General features: G+C 41.1%; 1 protein-coding gene across 6 annotated transcripts in view; it reads right to left on the bottom strand.

The window, feature by feature from the left end:
* Positions 1–48: 48 nt before the first annotated feature.
* The window catches only part of frya (furry homolog a (Drosophila)), a 69,155-nt gene continuing 58,573 nt past the window's right edge, over positions 49–10,630 (bottom strand). For 4 of the 6 annotated variants that reach the window (XM_028571046.1, XM_028571016.1, XM_028571024.1 and 1 more), the window contains exons 48-62: positions 9,951–10,130; positions 8,994–9,158; positions 8,761–8,835; positions 8,485–8,655; positions 8,146–8,154; positions 6,477–6,677; positions 5,522–5,665; positions 4,535–4,698; positions 4,247–4,454; positions 3,748–3,897; positions 3,554–3,652; positions 3,372–3,455; positions 1,852–1,962; positions 1,543–1,748; positions 49–1,452 (exon numbers count right to left, since the gene is read on the bottom strand). In XM_028571046.1, the coding sequence (XP_028426847.1) occupies positions 1,194–1,452; positions 1,543–1,748; positions 1,852–1,962; positions 3,372–3,455; positions 3,554–3,652; positions 3,748–3,897; positions 4,247–4,454; positions 4,535–4,698; positions 5,522–5,665; positions 6,477–6,677; positions 8,146–8,154; positions 8,485–8,655; positions 8,761–8,835; positions 8,994–9,158; positions 9,951–10,130 (2,226 nt within the window). In that variant the 3' untranslated portion in view covers positions 49–1,193. The remainder of the gene's footprint in view (positions 1,453–1,542; positions 1,749–1,851; positions 1,963–3,371; positions 3,456–3,553; positions 3,653–3,747; positions 3,898–4,246; positions 4,455–4,534; positions 4,699–5,521; positions 5,666–6,476; positions 6,678–8,145; positions 8,155–8,484; positions 8,656–8,760; positions 8,836–8,993; positions 9,159–9,950; positions 10,131–10,630) is intronic. The other 2 variants (XM_028571033.1, XM_028571055.1) reach the window with 1 other exon arrangement.

Raw genomic sequence — 10,630 nt, 5'->3', positions numbered from 1 at the left:
ATAGTTCCCAAGTTTATAAAAAATAAAACAGTATTATCACACAAAATGAAACCATAGTTAACAAAGGTTTTATTTTTATTGTTACATTAGTGTGCAGAACACCAAAGAACAGTAAATTGCAAAGGCAGTAGTATTTACAAGGCGAGAGGCTAAACACACCGTTCTTGTGGAAGCTTTACAAATATGTAGCTATCTTTCACTCTACATGCATCTCAAATTGTAAGTTCATAAAAATACAATCTTATGAGTCTGAACAATTATTCAGTTAAAATAATTTCTGTTTTTGTCCATAAGCATTACTATTACACTTTATAGTACATAGAATTTGCAAGCTTGGCAGGTTGAAAGATGAAACAAAATATTTATTTTTTATAAATCTAGTCTGATAAATGCTTGTTTTTCTAATGCAAATAATATTAAATAATTTACCTAACTGCTAAAAACTGCAGTTAAAAAGGTACAGGAAGATGTTTTAAGTAACGGGTAACTCACACATCAGCATGTAGTGTAGGTTTGGGAAACATTACAGTAGTTTTGCAGCATGTCGAAGTAGTTAAATGTGAACAATTTCTGTAAATCAGTATCCATAATTCCATCCGTGATGGTAGTCAGGTTTATATCACACACTCGAGCACCCGCACACACGCACACGCACACGCACACACACTACTTTAACCAAGTAATGAAGCCTCCCTTTTTCTGTACGAACAATGTTCATGTTTTCCAATGCTATGATATTCAAATACATTCTTTCAGGAAACAGTAAAGTTCTTCCACTTCAGTGTAGGATTGCACATTTTCCCTTGACAATTAAAACAACATAATTGAAAAAGAATTACTTAGCTTTGGTATGTCATTTGTTAAATGTAAGAGTTGTTGACCTCAGTAGCAAGTGGTCGCTTTGTGACAATTTTTATAGTTAGTGCAATAAAAGCCTAAGTTTCTTTGTAACAGCAGAGTCTCTCATCTTTAAAAAAAACAACAACAGTATTGCTGCACATCTGAAGATCTGACTTTAAGTCATTCTGATGTGCTGAGAGCAAGAAGAGGAAAGGGGGTTTGGTTATTCCCAGGAGAGAGCAGAGTGCCTGTAAACCACTGAGATGATAGCAGCAGCCCCAGACAGGACCAGAGGCTAGGCATGGGAAAGGGTGCTGTGCAGGAAACGGATGTCACACACTGCCAGACCACCATCAAAGAGTGGAGCCTGAAACCCTGGAGTCTGGGAGGAAAGCTGTGATGGCTCGGTAGCCGTGGGCTCGTCGGATCATGTCCCGAATCTCCCCGTTAAGTTCCATCAACTTAACAGAGATTTCTGTCAGGTCCTGTTTGGAGCCCACCAGAGCAAAAGTTCCCGTCTGACCCAAGGTTTGATGTCTGAAGGAGATGTTGAGTAAAGTCTGGACTTCATCCTCGGAGTGGCTGCCAAAGATGTCGTTAGGCCACAATGTTCTGCAATGAAAAAAACTAAATGTTATTCGTCTGGCTGGAGGCATATTTTGACCCTTAAGTACAGAAAAACAAGCCTTTTTATTTTCTCACCTGCACTCACGAATGTACCGGATGGCTGTGGGAAACTCGCTGTTCTTCAGACACTCGAGGATGGCCTGCACAGCAGTCTCTGAGGAGCTGAAGGTGGGCTCAAAGCAGGAGCTCTCACGGGCAGCAATCTCATCATTCGTCACCGAGGCTGCTGCTACTCTCAGGTTGCTCTTCAGCTCATTTAGCTCTCTGGACATATTTGTCAGCTAAAGGTTAAGAGGGATTATTATTATTAAATAGAGACGTGGATTAGATGGTGGGTGGCATGGTTCCAAAAAGAGAGGACAAGCAAATGCATGATGTACCTACCTCGGGAATAGAGCTTATTACATGGACCAGTTCAACCAGCTTACAGTAGGACTGAAAAAGCAGCAACAGCTGAAAGTGGAGTTTGTAGAGTCTGTGACAGAGCTCCAGTTGCTGAAAGGAAGAGAGAAGTGGTTGTCAGCAAAAGGCCATTTAAGTGGGCTAGGTTTCTCCTTCTTAGATATTCATTTATACTTGATCAGGTAAAGTTCTGCATTTGGTGGATAATAAACTCACATACAACTACTGTAGAAGTACTTGTAAATATATGTCAGACCTGCTGTAGTTACACAGAAGACTTTACAAGTGCTGAAAATGGGATTACAGTAGGCCAAAGTTTTGCTTTAAAAAGAAAAGAAAAAGAACATTGAAAACAACAAAGAGGAATTTTCCAACTTACAGCCAGAGATTCCATTTGCTACAAAGCAAGCATGTTACAGGACAGACAAGAAGTAGGGAAAACAGAATCAAAAGAAGGGCATGCAACTCCTCATTATTTCCATTGGAAAGTGGGTGAAAAGTATTAGCACACATTTTATTGGCATGCAGAGAAGGAGAAAAGTGAGGGTGAGGCTGGTGGTCGCCATGAATTAAAGGTTCCCTGTGGAGTTTTTGACCTGTGGTGTTTAGCAATGAGTGGGTCCACGTTTTGTTTGTCCTGTGCATGCGCAAAATGACGTACATGGTGACACGATACACAACCTAGTCCCGCTGATGGTGTCACATTATTCTACTGATCTGCAGGTGGCGGTAACACACCAATGCGCCAAGAAAGACAGGGAGGAAAAAGACTACAAGCTAGTACACAATGCTGAATTTAAAATATTTTGCAAATGTTTAATGAGTGAGAAAATGCACTCAACACGTTTGTTAGAGCAGGATGCACACAATGCGTTTTGGTGAGTAACACTGAATGTATCCATAACTTTCGTTTGTTAACAAGAAAACTCCACAGGGCACCTTTAATCAAAGCCAAGTAAAAAAAGCCAAGCAAAGTAACAATTTGGCCTGTTAATTAGCACAAATGCACTCACTTTGGTGGGAATCTCTTAGCTATTAAGTACCAAGTTTTAGCAGCAAAACTTTCCGTTTAGCAGTTTCCTTTCCTCAGTTGTGAAGTGAGCGTAATTGTTTACTGCTAGATCAAATGCAACTTAAGAGAACTTGCTCCCATGCCCAGCAGAGCTAAAAATGATCACAATGCACATTGGAATGAGATATCAATGTGATGTGCGGCAACTCAAGGTTGTCAGGAACTTGACATTTACATATACATAGAAAATTAGAGGTAACACTCACAGAGCTACAGTATCACACAGTAATCGTAATGCAGAGAAGTGTACAGTATAAAAAGTCAGTTGGAAGTGGAATATTTAGTATTTCCAGTCATTTTTGTAATTCCATTCTTACAGAAACAGCATAAATTTTCCTTAAAAATCATAATTCTTTTTAAATTATCATTTGAAATGATAGCATGTCAGAGTTATAGCTCATATTCCTAAGAAGGTATGGTTTTACTGTACCTTTTCCTCATGCTCCGCTGGTTGACATGTTATCACAGTGCCCCCAGCACTCCTGGGAAAGGTGGCCTTACAGTTGTGCAACCACTGTTGGTAACAGAGACAACAGAATCACAACTTAAACAACTCAGTGACAGCATACAGGTAACATTCAGACTGGAAGGCATAATATTAAATGTCCTTACAGTCAGAGCTGCCTCCTTTCTGTTGTTGTATGTATCAAGATACTCTTGAAGTTCCAATACGCTGAATTTCATTTTTTCCAGGAATCCATTGGACATAATCTGAAAAAATAGAGTTTTGCTGTTGAATTTGTTCAACTACCAAAGTTACTACCAAAAGTATTTGAAACCTGAAAAAAAAATCTCAGGTTACTCACGGTGTCCGCATCAATAAATAGTGTTGGGCACTCTGAGCAGGACGTCAGCATCTGAGAAGACCTCAAAAGCTTTGATCCCAATCCTCTCAGGCCGTCACCGAGGTAACTCACAGCGTCACAGGTCAAGGAACAGAATTTGGTCTGGATATTCTGCAAAGCAAGAAAAACAGGCTGGCTGTGATACTGTCAAAGTCACCCCTACATCATTTAAGGCACTTCCATTCGGTCATTATTTCTGAAATTCTCCACTGTCAGCTTTGGTCAGTGAAGTGAACAACATCTGGTTAATGAATCCCTGAAGATTTTCGAGCTGAAAGCATCTACAGAGCGCCCTCTATTTGTAATTAATCAGACCTCTTCTGAAAGGAAGCCTCTCCCTCTAAAGGTTAATCAGCCAATAACTAATCCTGTTACCCTTTCAGTTTAATTATTCAGTTTGGCCAGGCACACGATAAATGGAATTTAGGTGTATGCTGGCTACAATGCCGTGGTGTAATACCTGAAACAGTGAAGAAAACACATGAAAAGTGTAGACTGCACAGGATCCATCGGAGTCGGACACAAGCTGGTTGATATGACTTCGCCAAGCCTCCTCTGCATCATCGCATACCGCTGGTTGGAAAGCTGCCAGGATGGCGGAGAAGAAGGGTGACGGTGGCGGTGAAGATCGGGACTCCAGCATGTCGTCTCTCTCCTCCTCGGTGACACTGAGTGGACATAAAGCCATGTTATTAATGGCATTGTTATCTAACTTTATTTAATATAGAGAGAAGTTGGGAGTAGGTACCTGGGTAAGAAGCTGTCAAGGTCCAGTCCTCCTTTGTCATCAATGTGAACCATGTCCATTGTCAAACTGTCACCACAGTGAAATTCCAGGGGTATGTCACTGATGGAGAGAGAGGGGTCGTCCTCGTGGATGATGGGGTCTTCCTCTTCTTGGGACACATCATGCTAAGGGAACACAGGGAGGACACGTGCTTTCTCAGCAATTGGCAAAATGAACTAGTTATGAACAAATACTGAGACAGCATGCAGTAAAGATTATTATGAACTGACATGTGTTCCCTCTGTTATACTTCATTATTAAACAGATACGTTTGTGGGTAAAATGGATACACTAACCTTGGCGTGGGACCCTATGGACACTCCTTGTGGGGTTTTCTTTTATCTTTACTTTAAATTTAGTGTGCATAAATTGTGCCAATTAAATAGATATTTTTTTTTTTTTTTTTTTTTTTTTTTTTTTTTTTTTTTTAATTCAGCCAGCAACGTGGCCCTGCACACTCATGTTTTGGGACAGGCAATGTGTAAACCTTTCTCGACCTCCCACATGCCAAGAGCTTTTAGTTGTTGCTTAGAGCCACCCACACAGAAGCAATAGGTATACACATTGCCTTAAACAGACAAACACAGAATTGCTGGCTACAACCCCCTAACACTGCCACAATTAAAATAAGGCACAAACTAGCCCATAGCCCAAAGTGTTATAGACTGCCTGCGTACAGGTTTTAGTTAATTCTCCTTTAGCATGCACCGACTGAAATATCAAGAAAAGACCGGCTCATGCAGAGCACAAAGAGAGGAAATGTAGAAAAGTCACAACGCCACATAATACTTAACATAGACTGAACCCAAAGCACCTAAAACATCCAAGACACACGAAAAGATGCAACAGAATAGCTTATTTGGCAAAATTTGTGAAGAACTCAAGTATGGAATTGCGATAGGAGTTAGTAGTTCCCAGTATCTCAGACACTCTGAAGCCCTTATTCACCCGCTGCTTCGAGTCCTCTGGCTGTTGGACCTCGAAACTAGGAGTTTTGCTGTTCAGGGGAGTTGAATCAGCTGAAGTTGTATTGAAAAATGCAGAGGAAGAGTCCCTGTTACTGTTCTCTGCTGTTGTAGAGAGGCGGACCATCTGCAAGAGAGACAAAGCATGACATTTTCTCTAAATAGCATGTGTCATTTTTCAATAAACATAAACATTTGAGCTAATACTGAAAGAGGACCAGTGGTCATGGAATAACAAAGAGACGATGCAAAAAAGACAATAGATGATGCAAAAGTTTAAAGCTCTGATAGCAGCCCCTGGACACTGCAGTGTTCATTAAACCCTACAATTTGTGTTGAATTAAGAAAAAGCATGGGGGCCAGAGTTTTCAAATTTGGTCCTGTGGTTGACACTAGAGGAGAAGCTACGTGATCATTCATGATCAGCAAATTAAATTATAAGATATCTTGTGTGCAAAGTTGACAATAACCTGAGGGTGGCACAAGAGGAAAGCACATGGAGGGTCCAAGATGAAAATAATGTATCCTCTGAATGCCCTAAGTAAATGTCATCTGCCAATTGGATTTAATTAATGTTTTGTTAGGAATATGGTTGAAATCAATATCATAATACTGATAACAGGTTTCTGTAGGGTTCATCAAGTTTAATGTAAGATTTATTTATAATGATGTTTTTAATACCACACAGAATAATGCAATGTAATGTAGTTTTACAATCCTGCCTTCACAGAAAAAGGATTGAGCAGCCTTATTGAGCAGTTAGTGAATTACCTCTCTAAATGAAATTTAAGATGTTTTTAATACATTCTGAGCTAATTTCAAGACATTTCAAGACCTGCAGAAACCCTGTGATAAGGATCGTTTTCCTGATGCTTCAACAGCGTTTCCTCTTCATTATGACATTTATTTATTGGTATACAAAACAAAGGTGAACTTACAAGCTGTGAGTGGGAGAGTATCTGGCTGGCCATGAGGGAATCTTCTTCAGACGACTCGTCTGAGTCTTCATGGGTGATCTTGCTGAGGCTGGGCATGCTGCTGGACAGCTGGCTCTCCTCCAGGGGCTGCAGGTCGCTCCGGTCCAGACTGTCCATGGAGCGTCTACGCACACCCCAGTTGAAGTTGTCTATAGTCTCTCCCTGCAACAGAGAAGAAGGGCTTTGAGTTACCAAGTAGTACACACACACACACACACACACACACACACACACACACACACACACACACACACACACACACACACACACACACACACACACACACACACACACACACACACACACACACACACACACACACACACACACACACACACACACACACACACACACACACACACACACACACACACGGTTCAGGGAGGGGGCAGTCTATGAGGGAGTTTCCCCCCTTACAGCTAAGAATAGAAGGAATACTGGAGCTTTACGCAGTGTTGTGAGCTTGTTACAGAGGTTCCTCAAACTACAACCAAAAACCAAGATAATGATAAAACTGGCAGACAAATGTGGGTTAGGGGTTTGGGAGTGTGACTGCATCTCGCTTAAAATGCAGAGGGACTTTTCAACAGGACATTACTCTGGAGATGCCAGCCAACTTTCACATTCCACCAAAGCTCCACATCAACGGATCAAACAAGGGAGACTTCCTGTGGCGATTACCCTAATGCTTGAGAGCAAGCAAAGGCTCTGACTTTGACATTTGTGATCAAAAACAAAGTTTGCATGTGGTCAGAAAACTTTAGTCACACCTTATCAGGCCATTCAACTAACTTATAAAAAACTGTCTGTGGTGCACTTTTGTTGACCAAAGCAGTTGTTTTAGTTTTCAGTCCGTGTGAAATGTTAGCAGGCACAGAGGGAACAGCTGACACTGTGTTCCAGGATACAATGTCTGCAGCTTTAGATATGCAGAGATTGCATCAATTTGCCGAAAATGCCAAGATGTTACTGTGGTTTTTAAGCTTGACTCCAAAAGCGAGATATTCACAATTGAACACTGCAACATGATGTTAAATTTAACCAGTTAAAGCAACAATGTTATTGCTGTAAACAATGGAAACACCAATGTGTATATCATCAGCATTTGGGCCTCAGTGTAATTTGACAGAACTGACTCGAGCAAGGTTGGGACATACAACTGTGTGCAAACAAGGATTTTATTTATTGAGTTAAAGATTAAACTCTAATTAAGGTCAGCTGTGTGTACAATATAAAAAAAAATACTTGTTTTCTCTTCACAACCAGACAAAATATAATAAAACACTGTTGAAGTCCCCTGAAGGTACAATTACTCATCAGCTAAAGAAATCAGTAATCGTGGTGAAAGACACCTTATGTTGGCATGCATGTCACTGGTGACTATCAGACTACTAGTCCTATGTAATGTGTATGAGAAATATGCTAAACATACTGTGTTTCTAATACTTACTGTAGGAGTTGAGTGGATAGATCTTTTACACATGAACGTTGCAGAATCGGTTTTGAAAATGACACACCATGCACCCATATTTGCTACACTTTGCCATCAGTGTCGCAGGCCACTTAATTATCAGCACAAGCAAACTTTAAAAGAACACAGCAAGGACAAATTGAGTATGACTAAACTTACCTGTAGCTCCTAGATAGCACAGAAAAAAAAAAAAAAACAGAAAAAAGAAACCCCATTACACAGAGCAGGCAGACCTGACCCAGTACAGTATACATATACGCTCAATCATGTTTTTTTGTTGTTTTTTTTTAAGATTATTGTTTTTTATCAATTTATTTAATAGGACAGCTTAGACATGTTGCTGGAGTGGGGACGGAGCCTCTGTACCAGGTGAGCTACCCAGGCGACCCTTTGTGTTTACAAGGTTGAATATGTCCATCAAATGTGTGAGGAGGTGAGAAGAAGGATAAATCCTTTTCTTTACCACTGTTATTAAACGTTTGAGGTCCTGGGACTCACCTCTCCATCTTCAAGCTCCACATCCAGGAAGTCAAAGTCTCTAAAGACTCTGAACTGCTGCTCTGAGGTGGTGTCATCTGTGTTGTCTGGCTCTCGGGTCCCATCATCGGAGGACACAAGGCTAGGCTGGTGCTCCATGAGGTCCAGCTCCCCACAGCTGGAGAAGATTACCTACACAGAGACACAAAGAGACACACATGAACAATGGTTAATGAGTTATTTTTGAATGCATGATAATAAAAAACTGGCCAGCAAGTGTCGAGAAGTGTATCTTACTGAAGGATTTTTTGTGAGCCCCACTTCTTGTCCACACAAAGACAATACATTCACCAGTTTTTCCCGTGTTCTTTTCTGCAGAGAAAATGGAAATATTTCAAACAAAAGATACAGATCAAATTTTAATGCCTGGTGTAAATGGGGTAATATTGTGTTAAATAGGCACCAAATGCAGCTCCTCACCCTTCTTACTATGAGCATAATTCTAAGAAGGAATGGGAGGAAGTGCTTACCTGTGAAGACTGAGGCCTCTTCCAGCTGACCGGCACCAGGACGTTGTTGGAAGCGGATCCAGAGGAGGTAGAGGAGGTGCTGCGGGTCACTGCTGTGGTCCTGCTCTTCACATCTTGGCCTGGAGAACGCTGCAGGTCATCATAACGTCGACCAATCACCGGTGTCTGACAGCGCCGACACAAACAAACAGACATGTGCAGACGGAAACGTCGATAAGTCAGGGAAAGTTTGAAAAAGTAAAGCCCCTCTCTGCTTAGTCGATCCCCGACTCAGGCTCCATAGCAGCTCATGTTTCTTCTGGACTTTGATCGTTCCAAAATGACAGCAAAGTGATCGATGTTTTTAACATAACTGGCTATCTTTCATTCTTTTTATTCCTCTTGGCATTTTGAATGCGTGAAGTATTAGTGGTAAAACAAACTTACTTTTCCTGTGCTTTATCCCTCAGTGTAAAAGTATCTGGGTATTTCAAGAAATATCAGTGGTTGTCCAGTGTGTCTCAAGTTTAAATACACACGCTGTTGGCTATCCAGTAAAACTCACTGATTCACATACAAAGGACGGCAGCAAAGAGCTGACATCATTTCCTGCCATTCATGGACTACACAAATAGCTCCCTGTTCAGTTCCCACACATCAGCCACTCCGTCTGTATCTTTGACATTCTTTCCACTTTTCAGGACTGTGCTGCTTGGCAAATTGTGTTTACCTTTCAAGCTTTCAAGCTAATCTCAAGGGGTTTGGTCAAAAAGAAATATCAGCATTAAGGAAGGGGAAGAAATGCTTCCTTTCCAAAAACCTTAACACGATTCCACACAAGCTCAACAAGCACCACACCCTGGAAAATACAGGAAAAAATACAGGGGAAAACATACAAGCATTAAGGTCTCCTAAAGTGACAGGGGCTTTCAAACCAAAAACACGGTAAAAAAGAAAGTCAGAGAAAGAGTCTCTAACCTCCGATATGTCAAAGTGAAAATTCAGCGTTTTCCCAGGCAAGGCCTTGGAGGAGCGGTCCCATACGCGGCTGATGTCCTCGTAGGAGAGGTCACTGTTTGGGGATGAAGGCTGCACCAAACTGGCTGATCGAGAAACCACCAGCTTCAGGATATTCAATGCTTCCCCCCAATGGACAGTCTAGAGTCAACACAGACATACACACACCAATTCACCCGTACATGCAGACAAAAACCAACACAACCACATGTTTAGAAAGACACAACCTCAAATGTCTTTGTGTGTGTTTCTATTTTTGTTCTGGCAGTTGGCTTATAGTAGGAAGCTAATGGAAAATGGATTCAGCATGAGAATAAGCAGAGGCCTAGCCTGCAGCAGGAGGGCAGACTGTTTATTGTTTGGGTGGGTCTACAAATTTACTGCGCCGACACAAGACAGATTTTTTTTCCCCATGAACACTCACAAAAAGGAACAGGGAACACGAGTCTTTTACTCAGAGCACGATGCCTAAAGGTTTCCAATGATCACATCTGATGTAGGGGGATCTGAATGTTCCACTTTCCAAGCACGTCTATCTCATAAAGTAAAAGTTACTACAGAAATATCCTAAAAATATAAACAGCCATTAACTAAAAAATCAATAAAAAGGCATACAGGTGCCACACATTTAAACAAATGAT

This window comes from Perca flavescens, chromosome 3, assembly GCF_004354835.1.
Source record: "Perca flavescens isolate YP-PL-M2 chromosome 3, PFLA_1.0, whole genome shotgun sequence".
In the NCBI taxonomy this organism is placed as follows: Eukaryota; Metazoa; Chordata; class Actinopteri; order Perciformes; family Percidae; genus Perca; species Perca flavescens.
This window is presented reverse-complemented; position numbering and strand designations above follow the sequence as displayed.